The following is a 27,367-nucleotide window of genomic DNA, read 5'->3' as shown; positions in this document are numbered from 1 at the left end:
GAGGTCTCGTCTGGTCTTGTTAGGGAGGATGAATAGAGGAGATAAGTCATGCTCAGCTAATACAGGTGCCCAAGTCTGCCTGGTAGTGCCCCAAGCTACTTGGAGGACAAGCAGTCTGGGCAGACACAAGGGCAGCTGCAAGTCACACCTTGATGACCTCGGGCAAGAAAGCATCTGTCCTCTGAAAACCCCCAGGTGTCTCGGAAGCCCATATGCTGAGTCTCCCTCCCTGACCTCCTGTGCTCACCCACTGCCTTCTGGTTAGTCTGCTCGCTGCTTCCCAAACAGGAGGTGCCAGGGCAAGAAAGACAGGGTTGATGGACTGATGACCGAGATCGTGTCTTCCCAAACGGAAAAGGAAATCCATTCATGAAAAGGAGAGTTGACGTCAAGGAGTGGTGGGCTGCCGCCCCTGATAGCGGGGCTGCTCTTGCAGGCAGGAAACACCAGGAAATCCTGAGCCAAGGACCCGTGCCTCACTGTCTGTGATTCACTCCCTGAGCCGAAAATCATGCCAGTGCAAGAGGAAGGCCCCTCCCTCTTGGTGGTGAGGGGCCAACTTGCTTGGTGAGTGAGGGTCTCTCCCAAACACAGGGCTACTGCAAACTCAAGAGCCAGCCCAGCTGGCCGGCCAGCCCATCAGTGATGAGAAACGCTCCTAGGTTAGTTTGACATGGGGTCTGATTGCCTGTTTCTGAGGAGCACACTCAAGTTTTGTGCAGCGTTGGTGCAAGGATGGCATGAAACCCTGGGACCACTGCCTCCATTCCTCCACCTGGGGACTGCCCGGCCTCACCAGCCTGGCCTTTTTACAACACTTCAAACTCCCCAGCACATGTTGCTGCCTTAGGATCTGTCCTCCACCTCCCACCCCGGAGCTTGTCCAAAGGTCACTTCCCTTAGAAGTAAGTGCCCGGCCCCCCCCACCCTATAACAGGACTTTTTTTTTTCTTTCTATTAAGAACTGTGATCTAATCCTATTTATTGGTGGATTGCTGTGTCTTTTGTCTCCCTGCCCCCCTTAAAGCCCGGCACTGAGCACCCAGAACAGGACCTAGCACAGGAAGCGGCTGGTTCACTCATACTTGACAAACGCACGGAGGGTAGGAGCTGTGAGCCCTGGAGCCTCCGCAGCAGGAGGAAATGGGGGCGACCGCGGCTTGGCCCCCAGGGATTTTACTGACCTGCTGCCACAGATCACTTTGCAAACCTGGCACCTCAGAGACCCCCCGAGGTCTCCCTTCCAGCCACCAGCCCTTCTCTTGCCTTCATTTTCCCTGGGGTGTGCTCTCCCCACTGAGCTGTTACTCTGATCTTTCCCAGACCCTGATACTCTAATTTTTTTAAATTATTATTTATTTTTGGCTGTGCTGGGTCTTCATTGCTGTGCATGGACTTGACTTGCGGTACACGGGCTTCTCTTTGCAGTGGCTTCTCGTTGCAGAGCACAGGCTCTAGAGCGTGCGGGCTTCGGTAGTCGTGGCTTGGGGAGCCCTTGATACTCTTCCTCCCCAAAGTTAAGACCTGACCCCCGTCCTCCCTGGCATGAGACAGGCTTCTGTCCCCCCAGAGCAGGAGTTGCCAAATGTTTTCTTAAAAGGCTTAATGGTAAATACTGAAGGCCAGATGATTTCAGTGGCATGTACTCAAGTCTGGTGCAAAAGCCACAAGCAAAACAAACCAATGAGGTTGTATTTTCAATAAAACTTTATTTACAAAAGCATACTGCCAGCTCTGCACCATAGTATCCCAATGTCTGCTTCAGAAAACAGCTTTTCCCTGTATTGTAGCCATGGACCTGGCAGAGGCTCCACAGGGCCTGTAGGGCCCTAAGAGAAGAGGTCTTCTGGCACCTAGGGTCTGAGTCGGTTGGAATTGCGGGTGGTGAGGGACAAATTGTCCAAGCCACTGAGTTCAAACCATCAACCTTGCTGACAGGGGTGGGGATGTGGTCAAGATTCTTGCATCTATCATTTAAACTTTTCAGTGTCGAAGATCTTGTCATCTGCAAAACAAAACACCTATTGCTCAATGGCTCTCTCTCACCACAAAGAGGGCCAGGATAATCTGGCATTTCATCAACAAGAAGCCAGAACCCAAATTTCTGGAAATGCCTCCTGGGCAAAGCATGCCGGTTTGTTTCTCTGTCCCGGTGAGAGATAAATGCAGCTCTCAGCTTCAGGGGAATCTCAGCCTTTTGTGGTGTGGCAGGCAGCCAGCGCCACCCCAACCAGGAGCTGGAGGCCTCCTCGTGATCCAGCAGCCCAGCCCGTGGGGAAACACAGTGGCCGGTGGCCAGTTACGTCCCAGGGAATCCCAGGATCCCCGGGCCCCACTTGGGTGGTGGAGGTGAGCTGCTGGGGGGCTCCCTGGAGGAACCCCACCTTCCCTGCTTCTCCCTGCTCAGTCCGCATGGTACAAGAGGCTAGGTGAGCTCCAGGGCTGGCAGCAGAGTCTCCAGCAGGACAAGTCTTCTTGTTGAGATGAGACGAAGTCAGACCAGGCTCCAGCAGGTGAGAGATGAGGCTTCAGACGCCCAGGCCCAGGCTTGATTTATATTCAGCCTCCTGGAATTTAGGAAAGATGCTCAAAGGAAATCCCCCGAAGTCAATCGCCCTTCTCGCCCCTTAGCCTAGAGAGGTGGGAGGACACAGGCCAGGTGGACGTGCCACCTCCGTGCCTGTAGCTCTTGGCAGGGAGAGGAGTGTGGGGACGGCAGTCATCCTGGGAGGTGAGCTATGCAGAGCTGGAGAGCTCTGGTCCCAACTAGAGGGTCCACCTAGACCTGCCAGATCGGTCCAAAGAAAACCCTCAAGTCAAACGCAAATGTGAAATTTCCAGATTTTTAAATGTTGTCTCTGGCTCAGATGGTAAAGAATCTGCCTGTGACACGGGACAGCCAGATTTGATCCCTGCATAGGGAAGATCCCCTGGAGGAGAAAATGGCAACCCACTCCAGTATTCTTGCCTGGAGAATCCCATGGACAGAGGAGCCTGGCAGGCTATAGTCCATGCAGTCACAAAGAGTCAAACATGACTGAGCGACTAACATTTTCCCTTTCAAAAGTTTTAAATTCTGAGCTACATTCAGTGTGTAACTCATCACTTTGCATGCATCTTTGGAAATATATAAAATGCCCCAGTTACGCAGGAAGAAGGGTAATTGTAGCAGGCCACAGCAGTTCATCTGTATGTTGCAGATGTTGGACTGCGGCTGTGCAAACAGCCGTGCTGCCTGTTCATGAAACATCTTTGAGGTTTACAAAGTTCCAGAAGTCAGAGGATGCGCCTGATTCTTCTCCCGTAGAATGGAGTAGAATAGACCATCTTCTCTGCTTGGAGGTGTCTCAGGTTGAGCTCAGAAGCTGAGCTAAGACTTCTGTCCCTGGTGGGCAGTGGGGAGAGTGTGAAGGGAGACAGAAGTGGACAGTGGGAAGATGCTCAGTGGCAGAGCCTGGGCGCCCTGGAGCTGGTGGTGTGTCTGTCCCAAAGCTCCGCTTGCTCCTAGCACCTGCGAGCTGGGAGACATGGGGAGGAGACCTCTCCAGACCTCAGCTTCCCATCTGCACGTGCCCCTTCCTCAGGGATTCCCCCCAGTTGTCCCCCTCACCCACAGACTGGGGGTCCCCATAGTATGCTCACATAGCCCCCGAGACTTCGCCGAGTACTTAACACAGTTGCAATTAATTAATCATGACATCGATTGTAGGAGAACCTTTTTCTTCTGGAAAGAATCTAAGCTCCTTGAGGGCCCAGACTGATAAATTCAGGCTCCCAGACCAATCTCCAATACATAGTAGGTACTCAAAAATGCGTAGTAGGTACTCTTAAAGAAATGCATGAGGCCTTCCCTGGTGGCTCAGTGGTAAAGAATCTGCTTGCCAGTGCAGGAGACACAGGTTCCATCCCTGATCTGGGAAGATCCCACATGCCGCAGAGCAACTAAGCCCCATGCACCACAATGACTGCGTCTGTGCTCTGGAGCCTGGGAGTCGCATGCTGAAGCTACTGAAGCCCCAGCGCCCTAGAGCCCATGCTTCGCAGTAAGAGAAGCCACTGCAACGAGAAGCCCGAGTACTGCAACTAGACAGCTCACGCAGCAACAAAGAACCCGGCACAGCCAAAAATAAATAAAATTATTTTTTAAAATAATTTTAAAAAAGAAGATGAATGAATGAGGGACTTCCCTGGGAGTCTAGTGGTTAAGTCCCCTCGCTTCCAGTGCAGGGGCGTTTGGGTTCTATCCTAACTAAGATCCCACATGCCGCGTGGTCTGGTCCCTCCCCCGAAAAAGAAAAGAAATGAATGGATGGTTTTGTAAAACAAGTCTTGCAAGAGCAAGAAGTGGTTCTAGATAGGTCCAATTACCCCAGAAATCTGAACTGCCATCAGCAATTTTGTTTACAATTATAGGGGTCTTATGAAATCTTCATGGGCTCGGGTGTAGACACTCGGAACTCCACTCAGGTGAGTGCAGCAGGGGCGAGGGGAGAGCTGGAAAGGAAGGTCATGGGAGAGCCAGCCCCCAGGGTCACCCCTTGGAATCTCACCCCTGGAGATTCCCACCTCCCAGTCCTTCTGAGCCACTTCTCTGCCCTCCTGGCTGGTTTCAGCCGGAGAGAGGGTACATCACATCCCTTTGAACTTGCCCCGGAATCAGTGCATGCCAATGTGTGATTCACATTGGAGCTGGGGACCTTCCTAGGTGGAAGTCACCACCTGGATAGGAGACTCGGGAAGTTTTCCTGGCGACCCCGTCCCTGCAGGGAGCCTGAGCGCAGACCCACCCCGGGGAGGTCAGTTCAGATGCTGTGAGCATCTGACCCAGGGGCCCGGGTCAGCTCAGGAGCTCCCCTACTGCCTTGCTCTGGCAGCCAGCCCATCTGGGTATCGTGGGGCAAGCCAGCCCACGGCGTCCACCAGGTCCCCACCCATCCCGGCTCTCCAAGGGCTTCTGGGGCCCAGGAGCCTGCCTTGTCCTCACCCTCCTGCTGGCTCTCCCTCCGGGGCACTGCCACTTCAGCTCCAGGCACCAGGCCAGGCCTCATTTGCATTACAGCCCAGATGGTTCACCACAGCCTCGCTTCCCAGAACTGCCCGCTGCTCTGGTGTCTGTTCCCGAGCACAGGAAAGGGCACGGGCCGCAGGCACAGCGGCCGCTTCAGAGCGAACAGAGCCTCTTACCATCCCAACCCAGGACACAGCAGGGCTGGTTTGGTTTAGGGTCAGGGGCGATAGCTGGCTGGAAGCCAAGTCCCCTCCTCCTCTACCTCCAACTCTGAACTTGGAACAGATGGCGATTCCAACTGGAGCCGTGGAAGAAACCCCTCTCCCCTCCTAGATGCCCCCCACCCACCCCTGTACTCTCCAGGCTCCCCCTCCAGAGTCTGGGCGGAGGACTGGGCCACCCCCCCCAACACCCCCACCCCCGCCCCCCGCCCAGGGCAGGGGGTCTGAGCTCCGGCCCAGCCCAAGTGCCAGAGGGAGAAGGAATCTCAGCAGGCAGGGTGGGTAAGTGGGTGGGTGGGTGGGTGAAGTGTTTTCTTTCCCCTCCCTCGGCACTCTTTCTGGGAAATGCCAGAGGCCAGCTGGGCCTGGAACGTCAGGCTTGAAAGAACGCCTCCACTGTTCATAGACATCTGAGCCACAAACCTTTTCATTAGCTCTCGGGCCCCTCCCAGCAGAAACAAAGGCCTGCAAACTGGAATGGCGGTTCCGGCTGCAGACCATTGTCCAGGCCTCCCCAGCCTGTCCCTTGGCATTGTCTGAAGCCGGAAAGAGAGAGAGGTCGGGGTCAACCTGCTACACAACCCTTGGACCTTTCCAACTGCACGGGAAAGGTCATCTCTGCCATCACCCTGGGCACCAGCAAGGCTGGCTCCACCATCAGCCCTGGTGGGCAGGGGCTTCAGCTAAGAGGGGCTAAGATGCCCAAGGAAGCCCAGCCCTGGGAGAGCCTCACTGAGGCAGTGAGGGGCAGGGCTTCCAAGAGATCAGGTGAGACACCCCACCCCCAAACACGCACACACACACACACACACACACACGCATTTTCTCCAAACTGTCCAAGAGAAAGGGGAGCAGGAAGGGAGAGGCTTCATTGCCTCCTGCATATCTGCAGTAACCATCAGCCCTAGACTAGAAGCTCCAAAGGGAAGGAACCAGAGTCTTTTCCTCACCATTCTGCTGGGCTCCTCTGTCCATGGGATTCTCCAGGCAAGAATACTGGAGTGATTGCCATTTCCTTCTCCAGGGGATCTGCCAGACCCAGGGATCCAATCTGGTTCTGCTACATTGCAGGCAGATTTTTTTTTTTTTACCATCTGAGCCACCAGGGAAGCCCCCATTGTGTCCCCAGACCTCGCCAACTGTCACACAAGAGAAGCACAATCAACACGCATAAGTCAAATCAGGCCACTGGACAGTTGAACCCAGGGTGCTTCTGGTGCTGTGGAAAGCCCACCAGTCTTGAGACAGAGGGAGGCCTTGGGCTTGGCATTGAGCAATTCTGTGGTCTGAGGCCAGTCTCCTAACCCATCCGGCTGCAAAGCCACCAGGCAGAACAATGGCAAAGTGGGTGCCGGCCCCCAGGCTGGCCTCCGGAGCACACAGAGACCATGTGCGCAAGTGTGGGACCTTGTGTTCACCAAGGCGGCCAGAGCTTCCTTCGACCCCCCGACGGGCGCCAGCATTCCGATCTAGGAGGCTTGGGCAAGAGCTCATTGTCTGTCACACACCATGAGTAAGTGAAGCCCCATGGGCAGCTGAAACCGCTGTGTACTTCCCCTCCATCACAAATGAATCTCTTTATTATCTTTATGACCAAGCACCTTTGCCTGGAAATGGGATTCTGACTTCATAAGAAATGCTGCAAAGGGAGAGATTCTGAAAAGGCAGGAGGCTCCTAAATTCCTTAGCCAGGAAAACGGCAGGGAGGGACAGAGCGGCGAGACTTGGACAACGTTTCTCTCCCCTGGAGTCCCCAGCAGACAGGGAAACTGCCTCAGGTCTGCCCTGCTCTGGGCATCTCTCTTGCCTGGAAGAAGGTCCCTGGGAATGTGCCCAGTATCCGACTGGTGTCTCCTCCTTGACATTTCCAGCAAAGTTAGAGTCTTCACTCCCTTTTTCTTATGATTAGCAGGCCTAACAGTCTTCACCAGCCACACAGGGGCTTCTATACCCTTCTTCCCGTCTAAACAGCCACTCCATAGCCCTTCAGGAAAAAAACAAAAGATACTCTAGAAGAAAGCAGTTGGTGGTATCTAAAAATGATGGAAAATAAAAGAGAACACAATCCCTTATTTAAAGATCCACTGAGCACTTTCTATGGATCAGTTGGCTAGGTTTAAAAAGAAAAAAAAAAAAATCAACGACAGTTCATTTCCTCTAGGTTATCAGTGGAGGAGGAGAGCATGTTGGTCAGCATAGAAGGAGCTACCCTGAAAGTTTAGACTGAGTCTCTGCCAAACCTTAAAGGAAAAGTAGAAATCAGCCAAGATGTAGAAGGTAGTCCCACCCAGAGGGAAGCAAACATGCAAAGACCCAGGCCTGGAGAATGTTTCGGACACCGCCTAGAGCTCCAGGTAGCTGGGGCATGAAGTGTCAGTGGGGCAGAGGTAGCTGATGAAGATGACGTGGGGGCGGAGAGCCTAGACATACACTCACTGGGAGGTGTTTGCACGATCCCAAAGGCAACGGGAGAGCTTCCCAGGTGGTGAAAAAACCTGCCTGCCAACACAGGAGACGTAAGAGATGCTGGTTCGATCCCTGGGTCGGGAAGATCCCCTGGAGAAGGAAATGGCCTTAGGTCTGCCCTGCTCCAGTATTCTTGCCTGGAGAATCCCTTGGACAGAGGAGCCTGGCAGGCTGCACAGTCCAGGGGGTTGCAAAGAGTTGGATATGACTGAAGCATCTTAGCATGCACAGAAAGGCAACAGGAAGCCCCTGGAGATACTAGAAAGCCAAAGGGAAAGTGGGTGACTGGCTGAACTGTTTGAAGACAAACAGCTTTTTGGAATGTATCATATAGGAGATACATAGCTCTCCAAAACATCAAGCCATGTATAGCCGCATCCTTCCCCTAGTAGCCCAAGGTGCGGCAGCTCAGCCTTCCCCTCCTCCCTCTCCTCAAAGACTCCTCAATGCTTTCCAAATAATTACAGCTGACATTTGTCGAGCATTCACTACGTGCAAGGCACTATTCTAGCAGGTTGCATACACTGGCTCAGTCCTCACAATCACGCGATGAAGTAGGTACTATTTTCAGCCTATTTTACAAATAAGGAAACAGAGGCACAGCTGGGGAAGTCAGTGGCTCAAAGTCATACAGCTACTGGGTGGTGGAGCCAGAACAGCAGTTCAGTTTCCTGAGTCAGCACTCAGGGAGCCCTGCCCCCTCGAGCAGGATGCACGGTGGCCCTGCCCCGGCTCTGTTCTTTCCATCATCTCTGTACTCTTGGACCCACTCTGTGCCCCCCCGCCCCCGCCAGTCACATACCCTTTGCCACGGGCCCTCGGCAGGCCCCAGGCTCACTGGGGTACCACGCTGTTGACATTAGGACTTACCTGTTGCAGAGCTTTGTGTCTCTCTAAGCAGACTGGGAATCCCAAGCTCAGGGGCTGTTTATTCCTGCTTGTCTCTCCCATCCCCACTTCTAATCCCCTCTCCCCCCAAGAATGAATTATCAGAGTCTCATAGGACTGATTGTAATGACAACCACTCCTTTCATATGACACCCATCACGTGGGGGTCCCATGTCCCCTCACCTCATCCGCATCCCTGCAGGATTCACCCAGCATGACCGTGTTCCCAGCACTTTGCCCGGTGCCTGGCAAAAGCAGGCACTCAGTGAGGGTTTGTGGAATGAATGAATGAACCTGACTTGTGTCAGAGCCTTATAATTTACAAAGCACTCTCTCATCCATTAACTCAAGGGCTATTCCTTGTGAGCCTTCCTTGTCCTCCACGGGGCTCAGCACAGAAGTGGATGGTCATGGTGCAGCCTCCTAATCAATGGATGAGAAAAAGAATGAATGCCTGAGTCTACAGAGAAGGAGAATCCATTTCATTAGCCTGCAAATCTGGAGGGCAAAGACCAGGTCTTCTTCGTCATTATATTTCAATGCCCAGTACAATGTCTGGTACACAGAGTCCAATATTTGTGAAATGTGTTGAATAAATCAATTCCCCCCTCTGCAGAAGTAACAAGAAGACTTCCTCCTAATGACTCCTCTCCTAGAATCCGAAGGGAGAGTTGGACTGAATTACTTCCATTTCTAGCACATTTTGATGTGCAGAATCTTTTCTTATCTTTTTAATCTCAGATCTCTGATGGGAAAAGATTATTATTCCTGCTTTACAGATGGCAAAGCCAATTTCCAGAGAGGCTGGGTGTCCTGCCCACAACTCATTTACTCCTCTGACATCTGTGGGGAGAGAGGTGAAAGCACAGAGGAGACAGTGGCAAATCGAAGGCACGGAGAGGTGCCTATCAGCTCCCAGAGACGCCGAGGAGCCAGGTCTCCGGTGTTTTCTCTCCCCCTTCCTTTCCTTATCTTCAGAGGCTGGGAGTCCGGAAAGAGGGCAGGGTCAAAACTGTCAGCCCCTGCGTTCTGAGAGATGACAATCTAAGCGCCTCCTAAGCTGGTTCTCAGGTGTCCCCAGCACCCCACTGCCTGTTTGGGGTGCAGAAAACTTTTCATCCTTCATAAAGCTGGCCCTGGTTAACCCAAACCACCCACATCCACGCCAAGAACAAATCCGTTGTTCACCTCAAGGGCCTCCTCTTCTCAACCCCGGGGGGAGATCGAACCCCCACACTGGCGGGGCAGGGGGGCGGGGGGTGGAGATTCTAGGCGGTAGGCCTGGGGTATCTGAAAGTGGGCTGAACTGGAAACTGCTTTCCGTAAATTCTCCTCTGCTGGATTTTTTTATTCCCAGGTCTAATTCCAGACTGCGATGTGAGTTCTCCCTGGGTCCCCCGCCCCCGACAAGTTCCCCCGGCCCCAGCTCTTGAGCCAGCACCCCCACCGCCCCTGCGTTTCGCGTTTCAGGGCTTGTGGGGTGCAGCACAGAACTCCACTCCATCTCGCAGACCCCAGGGCGCCCTCTAGCGGACGCGGGGCGCGGGGTGGGGCCATCGCTCGCCCTCGGGCCCGTCCCGCTGCTTAAGGGCACCTGGCAGGTTTGGAGACTCAGAAGGGCCACAGCGATTGTTGCTTGCGTTTGGGTCTTTGGAGCGGTGGGAGGCGGCACCCATGTTGACAGAGGACCTAGCAGGGGGCCGATGGACTGAAACCGGACAGCTGCCACGCAGGCGGCGTTCCTTCCACGCTTAGGACTCCCGGCTTCATCTCTGGGACAGGCCCACGGGTGACGCTCGCGCTTTCTTCCGCCCCCAGGCTTCCAGGTCCGGTCCTAGTTTCGAGGCCCGGCTTTGGGAGTGGGGGTGGGGTGTCCCCAGTTCCCCAGAGGCGGGCACGGGCCTCCTGGGGCCGCGATCGGAACCCCGGGCGGGCGCGGGTGGGGGCGAGGTAGGTGGGTGGGTGGGTTGCGTGGGGTCTCCCCTCGAGGTCCGAGAAAAGGGAAGAGGGGGAAGCCAGGAGCCTCTCCCGCTCGGCCTCCTGGAACTGCCCGGGCTCCGGGAGCAGCGCCCCCGCCTCTGCCAGAAACTGGCCTTCTTAGAAGGGAGGGGGAAAGTGTGAATGAGAAGTTGGGGGCGGAGCGCGCGCGGGGGAGGGGCCGCTGCCAGGAACGCGCCGCCGGGGCTGGCGCCGCGCCCGCCGGGCCGCCCGGGCCGCCTCGCATCGCGCTTTGTCTCTGCGCGCGTCTCTGCGGGTCCCCGGCCCCGCTCGCGGCCCGCCCTCGGCCGCCCGCGGCCCCTCCCTCCGCTCGGCGCGCAGCCTTTCATTGCTGCGAGTAGTGACTAAACATTACAAGAAGGCCGGCCGAGCAGTTCCAGGAATCGGGGGGGCGGGGCGCTGGGGCCGCGTATATACCCGCGAGCGCGGCCTCCGCGGCGGCTCCGACTCACACTCCCCGCGCCGCCGCCGTCGCCGCCGCCACTCCGGCCCCGCACGCAGCCCGCCCGGCCCAGCTCCGGTCGCGGCCCCTCGCCTCGCGCCCCCTCACCCCCCACCGCCGGGCCGGCCCGGCGGCGCGCAGGGGGCAGGGCGGGCGCCCCGGCGAAGCCCGAGGGACGCGCGCGCGAGGCCCCTTTGTGGACTTCGCGGCTGCCAACATCTGGGCGCAGCGCGGGCCACCCACCGCTGGCCGCCGTGCCTTGGGGACCGTAGGAGGCGCAGCCCCGAAGCCAAAGACTTCGGTTTGGGACCAGGTAGGAAGGAGGGGCGCGGCGTGGAGCGGGGGGGTTGGAGGGTTCGCTAGTCCTGGGAGCTTTTCCCGGTTTCCCCTCCCCTTCCCGGGTCATTCCCGGCAGGGAGGGGACGAGATAGGGGGCAGAGCAGATGGAAGCCGGAGATCCCAGGTTCCCGGAATACCCAGGCTGGGGCCTTTCGGCTTCTCGGGTCCCCTCCCTACCCGCCCCCAACCCCCCACCCCATGCCTCGAATTTCTTTCTCCGTCCCTGCCCCCCCCGGGGCCACCGGACTGAGCGGCGCCCAGAGCGTCCCGGGGGCCCTTCTCCCACTCCCCACCCCGGCCACGCTCCTGGAGACCCAACTTCCGCGCCCGAGTTTCCCACTCGGCACCTTACCAGTGCGCGCTGGGGAAAGGGCTGCCTGGAGGCGGGGGCTGGGCGGGCTCCGTGGGGCGTCTGGGTCGGAACGGGGGCCCAGGTGAGCGCCTCCGGGGCAGCTGGTGTCCCGGCCGCTCGGCAGAGGCAGGGGAGCCGGGACGGGTCGGGCGCGCTGGAGGGTTCCGGGCACTCACGCGGCGCGCGCCTTCTTCCCCGCAGCCCCCCGGGATGCGGTAGCGGCCGCTGTGCGGAGGCCGCCGAACAGCTGCAGCCGCCGCCGCCGCGCAGATCCAAGCTGGCTCCGTGCGCCATGGTCACCCACAGCAAGTTTCCCGCCGCCGGGATGAGCCGCCCCCTGGACACCAGCCTGCGCCTCAAGACCTTCAGCTCCAAGAGCGAGTACCAGCTGGTGGTGAACGCAGTGCGCAAGCTGCAGGAGAGCGGCTTTTACTGGAGCACCGTGACGGGCGGCGAAGCGAACTTGCTGCTGAGCGCCGAGCCCGCGGGCACCTTCCTCATCCGCGACAGCTCGGACCAGCGCCACTTTTTCACCCTCAGCGTCAAGACCCAGTCGGGGACCAAGAACCTGCGCATCCAGTGCGAGGGGGGCAGCTTCTCTCTCCAGAGCGACCCCCGGAGCACGCAGCCCGTGCCCCGCTTCGACTGCGTGCTCAAGCTGGTGCATCACTACATGCCCGCCGCCGGCGCCCCCTCGTTCTCCCAGCCCCCCGCTGAACCCTCCTCCTCGCCCTCCTCGGAGGTGCCCGAGCAGCCACCGGCCCAGCCGCTCTCCGGGAACCCCCCCAGGAGAGCCTATTACATCTACTCGGGGGGCGAGAAGATCCCTCTGGTGTTGAGCCGGCCCCTCTCCTCCAACGTGGCCACTCTCCAACATCTCTGTCGGAAGACCGTCAACGGCCACCTGGACTCCTACGAGAAAGTCACCCAGCTGCCTGGGCCCATTCGGGAGTTCCTGGACCAGTACGATGCCCCGCTTTAGGGAGCAAAGGGGGCAGGAGTAGGGCGAGGGGGCCCGGGTCCCCTCTCCTCCGTGGCACATGGCACAAGCACAAGAATCCAGCCGCGCGAGTCCTGCAGCTCCCGGGTGAGCCAGGGCGCGGGGAGCCCCCTCCCGCCGGTCCTCCCCCGGCAGAACAGGGCCGGCGGCACCTGGAATGTGTTTGAGGGGAGACGGAGAGCCACCGGAGCGCACCTCCCCGACTCCAGCGTCTCCGGAGGAGCCAGCTGGCCCGGGGGGACCACAGCTAGGACCGCAGTGGATGCTCTGTCCGCTCCCGCCTCCTCCACCCCGCTGCGCTTCCAAACGGGGGACACCGCGGGGCGTGTTGAACTGTGAGAACTGCCGGGAATCTTTGAACTTTCCAACGGAACTTGTTTGTTCTTTGATTTGGTTTAAAACAGAGCTTTAAACCTCAGCGGGTTGAGAGCCTGGAAAAGGGTGGAGGGGAGAGAGAGAGAGGGTGCCTCCAGGGCCCAGGGCTGCAGGCTGGCCAAGAAAATGGTCACTCCCACTGCTCGGCTCAGGTCAGGAGGGGCGGCTGCCTGCTCCACCTCTGGCTCTGGGGAGAAGGGTGACCTGAAGGGGACCTTTCTGTTCCCCCTCTTCCTGCCCCTCAGATGGCCACCAGAAACACAGGTCCTAGAGTCCGTCTAGTGCCCAGGAGCCCAGGGCCCTTCTCCCGTTTTAAGGGGGGAGTGGCATTGGGGGCGCGGAATGGATGGGCTGGTCAGTAGTTCTGAGCCCACCCCTGCTCTACCTTTCAGCACCTGGGGAGGGGGGGTGGGGCTGGAGGAGATGAGCCACCTTTGACCCCAGACAGAGACGATAGGGCATTCTACTTTGTGCCTCCTGACTAGATCTGGCTAGGAGATTTGCCTTAAATGCTCCCTGTCCCATGGATAGGGACTGGCACACAAGAAGCCACACACTCAGCCAACCCCAGCAGAGGCCGAAGGATTCTCAGAGGGGCGCCCAGCGGCCACTCACCATTTGGTGGTGGAGGTCGGAGATGGATTGGTGGGGAGGGGGCAGAGATCCACCTGCTTTCCAGCTGAGCCCAGGAAGAATGCCAGCCAGCCCAGTGGATACTGGCCACCAGTGGGACCTGGGCTCTGGTCCGAGGCAGAGCCACTGGGTCCTCCAGCCCCCAGCCCCTGCACAGACAGCCCTCCCTCCTCACTTTGGGGGACTGGCACTGGCAGGAAGTCATCAAAAGGCTCTGCCACCCAGCTGCTCCCGCTCTGCAATAGCACTGATCAGTGAAAACTCAGAGGAATGTAGCAGCGATGGAATTACCTGGAACTGTTCTTTTTTTGGGGAAAACCAAACACACAAAAGTTTTCTGTGTCAGGTATTGGGCTGGATGGGTCAGCTGTGTGTTGGGGTGGTTTTTTTTTTTCCTTGTTATTTTGTTTGGATTTTGTTTTTGTTTTTTAATAATGTTTACAATCTGCCTCAATCACTCTGTCTTTTATAAAGATTCCACCTCCAGTCCTCTCCCCTCCCCCTACCCAGGCCTTCAAGGCTGATAGGAGATGCTTGAAGAACTCAACAAAAATAACAATCCAAATCAAACTTTGCACATATTTATATTTATATTCAAAAAAGAAACATTTCAGTAATTTATAATAAAGAGCACTATTTTTTAATGAAAAACCTGACTGGAGCCTTTCTCCCACCCCCCACCGCCCCTCTGGACTTGCTTTCTCTTTCACCCACACCCACACGCTACATCAGAGGGTGGCGGCCCTACCCCCTCACTGCCCTGGTGCTTCTCGTGATGGAATCAAACTCAGGCTTCACGTCACTGACAACCGAAGGCAGCCACCTAGACTGTACCCGGGAGGGGTAATTCCTGCTAGTCTGATTCAGATCTGACCAGAATATGCAAAGCAAGTTCGAAGGAAGCGCTTCAAAGGGCTTGCAAGGAGTATAAACGGAGCTGTGGTCAAAGCTTTTAGAGGCTCCAAGCTATTAGAGGCACTGGGCTCCTTGGCAGAGAGGTGTTACGAGAAAGCCCACACTATGGGGTCCTGGCAGTGACCCGTGACCTCAGCCAGGTCCCCAGGAGCTGGGGGTAGGGGCGGTCCCCATGCAAACCCTGCACACAGTGGGGCCCTCCCATGGGTAGGAACCCCAGCCTGACCAGTGGATGGGGCCACCCGCCTCCCAATAAGAGCAGCCATCTATTCACCTGTTTTCAGCCACTCCCACCCCTGGGGCACTCAGACATCACCTGGGTTCACCTTCCTTGCCACCCCCACCAGGCAGGTGTTACTACCCCACATTCACAGACCCAACTGCGTGTTTCCTGGGAGCGGGGACTTGGACTGGTCGCTTCTGATGCCTAGAACTGGTGCTCAGTAAATATTTGTTGGCTGAGCCTGGGGGCAGCCTCTTAGGTTCATGGAGGTTAAGCAACCTGCCCAAGGACACACCACTTGGGAATGTGGGAAAGACACAGGTTAGGAACCCAGGAGGCTTTGATTTTCCCAAAGCCCATGAATGCTCTGCCTCCCTAAGTAAGCATGAAGTCTATGCCCAGGGTTGCCCCTAGGTGGGTCCCCCCTGCAAAGCCAAGAGTTTGGTAACCTCCTCCCCAACATGCATACTCAGCACTAGGGTTCTGCGAAAACACAAACTAAAAATGCCTGTTCTGAGACACTTCCCTTCCACGCTTCTTCCTCCCCCAAGCCCCCAAACCTAACAGATGGAGAGATGAGTGTTCCCCCAACAAGTCAGGGGCCCACTCCCTCATCTGCCTCGGTGCCTAAACAAATGCCAAAGCCCTCTTCCTGGCCCCCGATAAGCTGCTCCAGGAATCAGTGTCCAAAAGGCAACTGAGAGTAAATAAACAAAATCGTTTTTCTTTCCCATTTCCTGGACTTTTGGGGGAAAATAACCTAAAGTGACAAAGGGCCAGACCAGGCGTGAGATCACTGAGTGGACAGAGCACGTAGGGACCACGCCAGACAGACTACCACTTCTAGAACTGGGAATGCAGACCCAGGCAAGGTCACCTTCCCAGAGCTCCAGGTCAGGTGAGGGGACCCAGTGGGGCTTGGCTCCCCAGTGCCTCCCAGGAGGAGGAGAGCTTGGGAAGCTTCTGGCAGGCTCTTCCCCACCCCAAGGCCTGCCAGTCTGCCACCATGTGCTGGCACGACTGCCTCCGTGGAACCTTGGAACCCAGAATGTATCAAACCCCCATCCCCATCCTCCACCCAGAAGGCAGCTGTACAGCCAGAGTGTCCAGTATTCACAGGGCACTAAAGGGGCTTCCCTGTGGCTCAGACGGTAAAGAATCTGCCTGCAACGCTGGAGACGAGGGTTGGATCCCCAGGTCAGGAAGATCCCTGGAGAAGGGAATGGCTACCCATTCCAATATTCTTGCCTGGAGAATTCCACAGACAGAGGAGCCTGGTGGGCTACAGTCCATGGGCTCTCAAAGAGTCAGACACGACTGAGCAACTCACTCCACTCAAAGGGCCTGGTAGGGAAGTGGTTCTCTCATCCCTTGGAGGTTGAACTCAGAAGACACCTGACTCCTTTCCCTCGCTGCCCACCCCACCCTTCTTCCCATAGGTCTCTCCATTTAAAGACCACAGACTGGACCACTCTTCTAATTTGACAGACAAGTCAAACAGAGTCCCGAAGAAGGAAAGCAACTTACTGGAGTTCACACAGCAAGCTAGCTATTGGCAATACCAGGACAAGAAACTCCCAGCTAGCTCTGCTCACCAGCGCTTTTCTCTGTTTTTCCCTCCTCACCCCAACCCCTGTTGCAGAAATCTGTACTTCTAAATCCTTTCAGAGGCAGGCATCCCTCCTCCAAAGAACTTCGTGGCGGGGACCCTCTGTCCTGGCCGCCAGCGGAGGGGTATGCCTGCTCCCAAGATTTGCTAAGAAGAGTCCCACAGGGAAGGGGGACAATTCTCAGCGGCTTGAGCAGGTTAAGCAGGTTAACGCCTCAAGAGGTTAAGCTTAGCTGGGGGTACTTGGCCAAAACAAAGGCTGGAGATGCTCTTCCGCAGGCCCTGAGTCCAATCACCCTGCTTCAGGCGCTGTAGGAATTCACCCCGAGAGGCCCTTATCCACTCTCCGTTGGTGCTGTTTTGGTGCAGTCCACCCGATGAGTTAAGAGCCGGGAACGGGAACTCTAATGCCTGCTCTAGAGGAGGGAATGAAGGAGGCCAAAGACCGGGGAGCTGGAGACGGGAAATAAGCGGCCACGTGTGTCCTAGTCTAAGGAACGAGTAAGGATGTTCGAGACGGGGTACGCCGCGGTACCAGGCAGAGGGAGAGCGAGAGAGACAGAGCGGGGCAGAGTCAGACAGCCACAGAGGGAGTCGAAGCAGAGACAGAAGTCTGCGGGGAGGGGAACCACTTGCACAGGGGCTGACCGGCAAGACCGAGACCGAGGTGGAATGAGCCCGGTCCCGGGCGCACCTTCCTGCGCGGCATCCCGCCCCCTCCCATGCCGGCGGCCGCCGGGCGGGCGGGCAGGCAGGCGAGCGCGTCGCTCTGGAGGATGGCCTCTGCCAGGAAGAATCACTTCCCGGACACTGCAGGAGCCCTGACGGAGCTATGCGAAGAATGTCCGCGCGGAGCCGGGCGGGTGGCACCTCCCGGGCCCACGCCTCCGCCGCTGCCGCCGCCGCCGCCGCCCTGAGGAGTGTGCGCGCAGACAGACCACGCCCCGCCACGCCCCCGCCACGCCCCCCGCCGCCGGCGGAGCGGTCACCATAGCAACGGAATTGCAGGCGCAGAGTGCTGTTTATTCTCAAACGAGTGCCAGGAAATTCGGCCGGGAGGCTGCCAGGCGCACCTCCCTGGGGTGGGGGGTCGGGAGAGGGAGAGAAGGATGGACCGGCGAGCCGGGGCTCCTGGGGGGAGGGAGGGAGAGAAAGAGGGAGGGAGTCCTTCGTCACTGGGCGGGGGGGGGTCACTGACCCCTCCCAGGGGAGGCTGCTCAGGACGCTGTGAGTGGATCAAGTTTTCCCCGGGGAGCCGAGATTCCCCCTCCAGGCCGGCAACGCCTCCACCTCCCCAAAACAGGCTCACAGCCCCTGCCTGTCAGTCAGTCACTCACTCATTCATTCATTCACTCAGCAAGTACGTATTAACACATCCTGTGAGTTAATAGGATTGAGAGTGAACAACACAAAGCCCAGCTCCTGCTCTCCAGAGATTTCGTGGGAGTGACAGACACCAGTTAAAATGTAAATAAAATGAATAGACTGCTATCTGCGCCCCAAGACTCATCTTTAAGCCTCATTTCCAGTACCTCAGACATCCACAATCCTGTCTATCCTTGAGCACGGTGACCAGCTTGTCCTGGGTTAGTAGCCCTGAGTGTCCAGGACATTTGATCACCCTTCCCTCGGGTCACACAATCATGTCAGTCATGGAGAAACTGAGGCTTGGATTACAAGGACAGTTCTTTCAGGGTGGTGGGGATCATTAGAGTTGGAGGTCCTACCTGAGAATCCAGGGCTCTTTTGCCTCAACCCTTTTCACCACCCAGGCCTGCCCCCCTTCCCAAGTCTCAAAAAGCCAAAGAACCACCTGCAGACTTCCCCCAGGGAGTGGATGAAATTGCTGATTCCCGGACTCCAAGCCCAGCTTTTCTGAATCAGAAGCTCCAAGGAGAGTCAGCAAGCTCAGTACTCAACATCACCTCAGGTGACTCTGAGACCACTTGCTGCCTTCGGGGAAGACAAGCCTCGGTCCTCCTCATTTCCTGGGACAGGGGATTTCCTCCTGGAACCTTGACTAAGCCGGAGCTGGGAAATCAGCAGGGAGGGGAGGCCCAGGTTCACCACCCGCTTGTGAGGAGGCAAGTGCCGCTTGTGAGGAGGCAAGTGCCGACAAGTGCAGCCTCTGCTGGGCTCCAGCCCCTGGGCCTCAGGCCGAGGATGGTGGCGGGTCGGGGGGGGGGGGGGGGGGGGGTGGGGTGGGAGGAGCACGGTGCGCCTTCTCCCCAGTGCTGAGCCCTCCCAGCTGTGCTGTGCTGGGAACAGGCCAGACATTTGTGAAACCCTGGGTTAGCCTGACCCACTGTCATGAGGGCTGCCTGTGGAAGCTGGCGCGGGGAGGGGGGTGGGGGGCTGTTCCCAGAAGTGGGGAGAACTCTGGACTTCCCACTCCTGAGTGCTCCGGATTGCAGCACAGCCTTAAGCAACAGCGGTGGCCTGGAAGGCTGCGTTGCAGAGAGAACAGAGGCCCCCAGCTCTCATCTGAAGAGAAGCCAGGACTCTTGAGTGCTAAAACTGCATGCCTTCCTCATTAATAACATCACAGCTGCTGTTCGTAGTAATAATTAGGCCCAGCCTTAGAGAAAGGTGGAAAACCTAGCCTTCAAAGAAGAAACACACAGAAGGCGAGTTCGGTATTTACATTACACAAGAAAATGTGTTTCCTCTCTTTCACCTCCCCTCCCCCAAGTCTTAAATCTTTCCATACAGAAAGCACTATGTGGTGTCCATAATGTACAGGATGATGAAGGTTATAGACAAGAAACATAAAATCCATGAGGACCGGTCCTCCAGGAGGCCTGTGTGTGCACAACCACAGGGGGTGCTGTTCAGGATATGATCTTTGTAGGTGGGGTCCCATGGCATTGTACGATGGGGACTGTAGTGGTTATGAGCTTTAGGGTACATTAGTACCTGATGCTTACCTGCCCGGTGCCTCCAGGTGATGTCAACGAAGGTGGGAACCCTGTTCTGGGCACCGGGACCAATGCTGGAGAGACCACTGCCAACAGGGAGCATTCAGACTTCAAGAAGCATACATATAGTCTGAAAGGGGAACCAGATGTGAAAACCAAGAAGTATCCTAAAAAGGAATAGGTATAAAAATGAAATGGTATACAGGGTACAGCTGAGGGCCTCCGGGAGGAAATGACCCACAGTGCTTCCCAGAAGAAATGACTCCGGTGGTGATGAGAAGGAGCAGGTGTTCTCTCAGCAGGCGTGGGACAGCCTGGCATCCTAGTGATCAAAACAGGGAAATGGCCAAAAAAGGGAAAGGAAGACTTTGGGGAACTTCAAGAAGTTTGGTGTGTCCCCATCAGGCACATCCAGGCCAGGCTCATCTTCTAGAAACGCTGCTTTCGTCATCACATGACACACACAGTCCTTCCCCATAGGATGCACACTGCTTCCCGGGGTGCTTTCCTCTAAGCCGGTTCCAGTATAGTCACTCTCTCATTCTCGAGGAAAACTCGTTGTTTTCACTTCCCCCACCCACTCCACCCCACCCAGGGAGACTTAACTGCCTCCCATCAAGGTGGTCTCCTCACCTGCCCACCATAGGCTTCCCACCTGTGAGCTTGGTTCAAACGGGGGTCATCCCACCAGCCCAGACAGCCCTTCCCCCTCCTCGAATTCTGCCTCTCTTTCGTGGCTGCCAGTTTCTTCCAAATTGGACCATGAACTCTTTGAAGGAAGAACTCACTCATTCATTCCTTCAGCAATAATTTATTGATTGCCTACTCTGTACCAGGAACTGGATCTTCACAAAATCTAATAAGAGGGGGTCACGGTGCCTAGTGGAAGCCCACCAAATGCTTGACCCCAAATGCTTGACTGTACAAAAGAAGAAACTTCTTTACACAAAGGGGTTTCTGGAGTTGTTAAAATATTTCAATCATTTACAACTTTTATTTTGGGAAGCAAAGAGGCATGTTTTATTTTGAATACGTTGCATTTTGTTTCTTTCAAGACATCTTAATATGTTATCTTACTCCTACCTGAGGCAGCCCAGATGAAATATATTGCATTTTCCGGATAAGCAAACTAAGGTGTCAGGGGATTTAGGCTTGCCTCAAGTCACACAGGGGCTTCCCAGGTGGCTCAGTGGTAAAGAACCTGCCTGCCAATGCAGGAGACATAAGAAACCCAGGTTCGATTCCTGGGTCGGGAAGATCCCCTGAAAGAGGGCATGGCAACGCACTCCAGTATTCTTGCCTGGAGAATCCCGTGGACAGAGGAGCCTGGTGTGCTGCAGTCCATCAGGTCACTAAGAGTGGGACACTAAAACGACTTAACACGAACACACAAGTCATACAGATGATCAATGGAAGGAGCAGACTTGTTATTTAGTTGCACTGAATCTTATGGTGGCTCACGGACTGTGTTGCCCCGCAGCATGTGGGATCTTAGTTCTCTGACCAGGGATGGAAGTGGTGTCCCCCGCATTCCAAGATGGATTCTTAACCACCGGACCACCAGGGAAGAAGTCCCAGGAGCAGACTGACCACCTGCCCTTTCCACCATTACCCGTATGTGCATGTGAGAGCCCCCCCAACCAGGATCTCCACTTAGCAGCTACTGTGAAGGCTCCCCAGGGGACCCAAATGGCTTCTGGATCCACACCTGGCCTCTCATCAGAGACTAGTCAGCCCTGGAGGGCAGTCCTGCGGCTACCATTCCATCCACTGAGGCCTTAGGATCTTCCCATCTCCCAATGGCTGGGAGCCTCATATATTCAGGGCTGGTATTCCCAATGGGCGTAGAATTGCCAAGGAAACACTACTGAGACCTCTGGCCAACCCAATGTGCAGAGGTTTGTGTGAAGCCTCAGAGAACCTCAGTATCGCTCTAAACTATTCCTCTGGAGCCCAGGGAAGGGATGAGATGACCTCTATACCTCTTTCTGTTATAGAAGTCTATGAAGAGGAGGCTGGAGGGAAAGGAGCCAGTTTGGGAGGGAGACAGGCTGGCTGGCTTTGGAGCCTGGTCCTCTGGCCACTCACTGCTCTTTTCACTGTCCCTTGGCACCTGGTGAAAGTAGGCAAGGGGCTCTGGAGGGAAGGCCACGCAGAAGCTATTCAGAGACCAATCCGCATTGCCTGATGAGAGGGTGGGGACAGCCCGTGGCTGTGGAATCTGTCCTCCACACTGGGGCTTCCCCACTGGACTTCTCAGACCATCACTCCAGGGGTTGCCTGGGAACTCCAGCAAGGACCCTGACCAGGCTCTGGCCAAAGCCCTGGAGTGGAGGGGAGGAGCCCAGGAGAGCAGCCCAGCCCTCCCGCAGGCATCCTGCCAGGCCTCTCCAGCCTTAGAGGAGCTTCGAAGGTCAGCCAAGGGGCCCTGCTGCAACAAGAGACCTTGTACCCACACCAGGATAAGGACTGAGCTGGTCCATCCTGAGTGGGGGAAGGGAGGGGCCTCAACCACAGCAGAAGATACAAGACCCTGGTACCATCAGGCTGGACTCCGTCATTGGTATGAGAGACATCTGGAGAGGAAGAATCTATAGGGGCCAGATTCCCAGTAGAGGCTGCAGGCCCCTGAGAGAAAGATGGAGCAATGGCCAGAGGTGCCTGGAGGACTTGCTGCACGTGCCCGGGGTAGACACGTTGCTTCGCGCGCAAGCTGCTCCGCACGTTCTGAGCTCTGTCTGTAAACTCGACACCCAGTACCATTCCTCCACTGTGCACTGTACATGAGCTTTCCGCGGGATGATGCATGATGGTGAATCACCCCAGTCTAGCTTCCCACCGTGAGCAACACAGCAAATCCGGAGATGACTGACCAGGATCCAGCGGCAAGGTGATGGCAGGGGTCTGATCTTTTCTCGGGGAAGAGAAAGGGGGCCTGAACAAGGATCACAGGTTTTCTAGGCCTCAGAGGCACGATTTAAGCAAATGAGTCAGCCTGCTCAGGGTTCCGCTCCCTGGTCTCAGGGGCCCTCCTTGCAGGTTTCCGGAGGGTTCAGTGGGAAACAGACAAGGACTGCAGGAGAATGCTGTCGACTGTGGTTCTCCACCTGGCCTGTGGAGTAAGAATAAAGACGGGTTCACCAACCCATAGCTGTCTTCTTGGCCCCGTCTCTGCAGGGAAAGAGCCCACCCCCGTGTGTTTTATAGATCTCACATACTTTCAAGGCCTGCTTCTGATGCGCCAAGCACTCTTCTAAGCCTGTGATAGGTAAGAACACATTTAATTCTCCAGCAACGCCCTGAGTTAGGTACTATTACTGTCCCCATATTTATAGTGGAGGGAACTACAGGACAAAGATGTAATGTGACGTGCCTAAGGTCACACAGCTACCCAGGAGCAGAGCTGGATCCAAACCCAAGCATTCGGGCTGCACATCCCTGCCCATGGCCAGTGTCTGCCAGCCTCACTGAGGCTTGCACACGGGCACAGGAGCCCTGGACTGGCAGAGAGGAGGGCGCCGGCCGTAGGGCAGGAAAGTCAGGTGGGTACATGTCTCAGATCACTGCTTCCTGGCAAATGACCTGGAGCGGGTACCTCCAGGTCATGTGGGTAGCTCCATGACCTAGTAATGGTCTTGCCTTGGTTCTTTTTTAAAATTATTTATCTATTTATGGCTGTGTTGGGTCTTCATAGCTGTGTGAGCTTCTCTGTAGTTGTGTTGCTGCGGGGGCTGCTCTCCAGTTGCAGTGCATAGACTTCTTATTGCGGCAGCTTCTCCTGTCGCACAGCATGGGCTCCAGGGTGCTCAGGGCACACGGGCTCAGCTGCTGCGGCTCCCGGGCTCTAGGGCACATGCTCAATAGTTGTGGCTTAGGGGCTTAGCTGCTCCAGGGCGTGTGGGGTCATCCCGGATCAGGGAAGCCAACCTGTATCTCCGGCATTGATGTGTGCTCAGTCCCTCAGTCGTGTCTAAATCTTTGTGACCCCATGGACTGTAGCCTTCCAGCCTCCTCTGTCCATGGGGATTTTCCAGGCAAGCATACTGGAGTGGGTGCCATTTCCTGCATTGGTAGGCAGATTCTTTACCACTGAGCCACCAGAGAAGCCCTTGCCTTGGTTCTTAATCTATACATGGGCATCTCAACAAAACCTGATTCATGGGTTGTCGTGAGGTGGAGACAAGATCATGTCACAGGGTTAGTAGTATTAGCAAAGGTTCCCTGGGACCAGCAAGATTCAAAATGACCTCCCACAGTCACCCCCATCAAACTCCCCACCCTCTTGCTATGAGAACAGTGGAGACCGACAAGCCTTGGCCGAAGTTTCCTGTCCGGGTGGGAGGAGGGTGCTTAGGAAGCGTTCCTTCCTGTCTCCTCCTTGGTCTCTTCCAAGCTTTTGCTTTCCGTGCCTGGTGGATTTCCTTCTTGTTTTCCACAACTGCCCTCAGTCTGACATTTGGTGCTCATACGAGTTTCCTGGGGCTGCTGTACCAAAGGTCCACAAACTAGGGGGTTTAAAACAACAGAAACGGATTTTCTCAGTCTTGGAGGACAGAAGTCCCAAATCAAGACGTCAGCAGGGGGCTTCCCTGGTGCTCCAGTGGTTAAGAATCCGTCTTGCAATGCAGGGGTCACCAGTTTGCTCCTGGTCCAGGAAGATCCCATGTGCCACCGAGTAACAAAGTAACAAACCCTGTGCACCGAAACTACTGAGCCTGCGTTCACTCTTGAGCCTCCAGCCCAATTACTGAAGCCCCTGGCCTCTGCTCCACGAGAGAAGGCACTGCAAGGAGAAGCCCGCACACTGCAACTAGAGTGTAGCCCCTGCTCAGCAAGGAAGACCCAGCACAGCCAAAAATAAATGAATAAATATTAAAAAAAAAAATAGATGTCAGCAGGGCCGTGTGCCCTCTTAAGTCTCTAGGGGAGGATCCTCTCCCCAGCGCTTGGTGATCACCAGCAAGCCTCAGCATTCTCCGGCTTGTAGACGTATCACTCCAGTTTCCGCCTGTCTTCAAATGGCCATCTTCCAGGCACATCTCCCTCTCCTTGTGTCCAGTCATTGGATTAGAGCCCAAACAAATCCAGGATGACCTCATCTTAACTAAAGACATCTGCAAAGACCCTCTTTCCAAACAAGGTCACATGCAAGATTCTAGATGGACACGAATTTGGAGGATTCTGTTCAACCCGGTACTGCTGACTGGTCCTGCAAGATCTAAAACTAAGAACATTTTATTTTTTTCTTTCCTTGCCTCTTCCAGGAAGAGAGCCTGACCAATGTGTCCTTCTTTGCTCTTGGGAGGAGGAACAAGAGGAAGGCCCTTTTATGTTCCATCCAAGACACCTTGAACAAAGAACAGGCTGAAAAGATGCCCGGGGATGTACCCAGCAGATGGCCTGGCCAAGGGCAGGGCTGAGAGGCAGTCTGCACGGCCAAGGGCAGTCCTCTTGGGGAGGAGGGAGATGCGTCTGTAGCCTGCTTGGCATGGCCTGGTCCTCCTCAGACATTGCCTCATTTAGCTGCAGGGATATTTCCTACATTTCTCTGGTGAAGGGCTTCAGTATTAGCAACCTCAAATGACCCTACACACAAGAAAGAGCATCCTCTAGAAAGCTTATTCTGAGCTTCCAGGGGCAAGAGACAGAAGGAAGGTGAAGCCTCAGAGCTGGGCGTAGGAGATCTGGCCAGTGCCACACCGTTCCTTGGCAATGTCACCTAGGGAAAAGTCCAGGGGATGCCCAACGGCGAGCTCTTTGCAAAGCCCTGGGTATCTGATGGTGAAGTGGCGCAGGTGCACAGCAGCCTCCATCCCTCAGCTGTGCCTGCTGGATCAGACAACCAGGTTAGAGAGACAGCCAGGGACATGAAGTTAAGGGACTTTCATCTGCACCTTTCTCACTGCAGCATTATCATCATCAGAGAGGAGGCCTGAAGAAGAAAGCTCCAGGTGGTCTGTTACAGCTGAAGGGGAAGTTCTCAGGTCCTGCCCTCACCCAGGACCTTGCAGCCCCTTCCCTCTGCCTCCTCAGTCCCTCGCCTACAATTGGAGACTCTGGACAAACCTCTGGTCCTGAGAGGCTTTCTGGGGCCCCCAGGCCTGATAATCTAGAGCCTGGGAAAGGAGAAAGGGAGGAGGCCAAGAAGGCATGGGCTTCAGCGCTTACCTGAACCACAGGAAGGGGACGCCTACCCCAGCATACCCGCAGGTGCTCTTCCGGGGACAGGAAGTCAGCTGAGTACTGAGCAAACAGCACGCTGGGGGAGGGGCTCAGGCACCTGGGCGGTCAGCTGCCCTCCTCCCCCACTATCCTTCTGCTTTTCTGGGCCACGCTGGTTCCCACACTCAGGAGGCCAGACGAGTGGGGATTAGGAGCCTGGGTTGTCTCCCCAGTTCAGTTTGCCTCCTCAAAATTAGGAGACCAGGGTAGGTCTCTGAGTCTGCTCCCTACCTGTTACAATGATAACAGGTAATAATACATCTCCGCTTCCCAGCGTTGTTGTCATAGACCAGTGAGTGAACATAGTGAGCCCCAGGTCCACACTGGCTGCTCTGCTGCCCCTGGGAAGGGGCTGAGCCCAGACAGACTATTTCTTGCAAATAATCTGGCATACCTGCTTAAGGGAGAAATGGCGCCCTCCTGGCAGACCTACCTGGCCTGCTAACACTCCCTGGGAAAGCAGTAATTCCTGTCTCCACTTCTCACACTGCGTGAGCCCTCACCCCACCAGGGCCCCTCTCTGGCTGGCCTGCCCAACCACAGGACAATCAGGCTTTTAGCCAGGCAGTTACAGTAAGCCAGGCCCGCCCTTCCTTACATGGGGTACCACGGCTCTCAGGTCCTGGGGCCTTGGTTGTTTTCCCAGAGAGGAGTCAAATGGGGGATCACCAGCCCCTTCCCAACCTGGTACCCTGGGCTGGCTCCTAACCCCACCCCCAGGACATGCTGGTGTTCCCAGCGATTTCTAGGGGCCGCTCAGTCCTGGCAACCAACCGGTCCAAGCTACAAAGGGCAGCTGAAGCAGCAACTAACGTTTCAGAAGGAGCGACTGACTCACTTCAGCCAGGCTGGGCCCCCTGTTAATATTCTTGGACCGCAGCCTGGGATTCCTGCAGGTTCCGACAGCAAGTTAAGCCATCCTCTTGTAGGAGGCGGCTTCCAAGGTAACCCTGAGAGGAGAGGGGGAGAGGAGAGCCCTGGCAAGGGTGTTGATTCACCCAAGAAGCTCCAGGCCTGGGGGACAGGATAGCCCCCGGCCTGATTAAGCAAGGAAGGGGGAGGAGGAGGGAAACAGGACCCTATCTACAGAGCACAGGACACATTACATAATTATTCTATTTTAATCACAGCCACCCTGTAGGGTAGATATGACTAATCGCTGGTTAATAGATGAGGAAACTGAGGCTGGGAGAGGTTGAGGAGGCTAGCAGGTGGGTGGAGGGTGGTGAGGGGAGAAGGCTGCACGGGCAAAAAGTGAGGTCAGCCCCCTTTTAAACAGCTCAGCCTGAGGGTCCAAGGAAGGTAACAAACAGCCGGGAGCCTGTGCTGCCCCGCCCCCCATCCAGGCGCACCTCTCGGTGGGCAGGGCGGGCACAGAGCCTCCCTAGGACCCCCTGGTCTGGGACTGCATCTGACCGGGACCCCGCCGGAGCAGGGCGTGGGCTCGGATGGCGGTGGCCCTGGAGGTGGGTCCCTGCCACCCCTCCCCCGGTCGGCGGGATCTCTCGACTCCTCTGTCCCGGCGTGGGGCCGGGCGCCAGGACTCGGACCCGTAACGCTGTCAGGGGATGCTTTGATCCCGATCCCAGCCACCTCGTGCGTGCCCCTGGCAACTGCGCCTCTGCCGGCTGCGTTTAAAGGGGAAGTGTACCGACACAGACACACACCCGCCCAATCTCGCCGCCAGCTGCGGATTCATCAGCCCTTCCATCAGCGCGGCCGGCCCCCGACCGGCTTCCTCGCGGGCTGAGGTCAGCG

The 27,367-nt window shown here is 56.2% G+C and overlaps 1 protein-coding gene and 1 long non-coding RNA gene across 8 annotated transcripts; one reads left to right on the top strand and one right to left on the bottom strand.

Annotated features, from left to right (window-relative positions):
• Positions 1-1,689: 1,689 nt before the first annotated feature.
• On the bottom strand, positions 1,690-26,443 carry LOC147351171 (uncharacterized). Of its 7 annotated transcripts, none has more exons than XR_015147266.1 (4): positions 25,556-26,057; positions 19,397-22,499; positions 2,385-2,567; positions 1,690-2,005 (listed from the first exon to the last, which is right to left on the bottom strand). It is a non-coding gene; the product is annotated as an uncharacterized LOC147351171 (long non-coding RNA). The 7 variants fall into 7 exon arrangements; XR_015147269.1 differs by having other exon boundaries at positions 19,397-19,517; positions 25,556-25,785; XR_015147263.1 differs by having other exon boundaries at positions 1,690-2,567; positions 25,556-26,443.
• Positions 11,024-14,373, top strand: SOCS3 (suppressor of cytokine signaling 3). Its single transcript, XM_086356413.1, has 2 exons — positions 11,024-11,336; positions 11,916-14,373. The coding sequence occupies exon 2, from the start codon at positions 12,007-12,009 to the stop codon at positions 12,694-12,696; it is 690 nt and encodes a 229-aa protein (XP_086212539.1). The 5' UTR covers positions 11,024-11,336; positions 11,916-12,006; the 3' UTR covers positions 12,697-14,373.
• Positions 26,444-27,367: the final 924 nt, after the last annotated feature.

The sequence above is a fragment of the Bos grunniens genome, chromosome 19, assembly GCF_055505025.1.
Source record: "Bos grunniens cultivar Pamir isolate PY7600 chromosome 19, Bosgru_T2T1.0, whole genome shotgun sequence".
Lineage (NCBI taxonomy): Eukaryota > Metazoa > Chordata > Mammalia > Artiodactyla > Bovidae > Bos > Bos grunniens.
The sequence above is the reverse complement of the archived record's forward strand: the minus strand, read 5'-3'. Positions and strand labels throughout refer to the sequence as shown.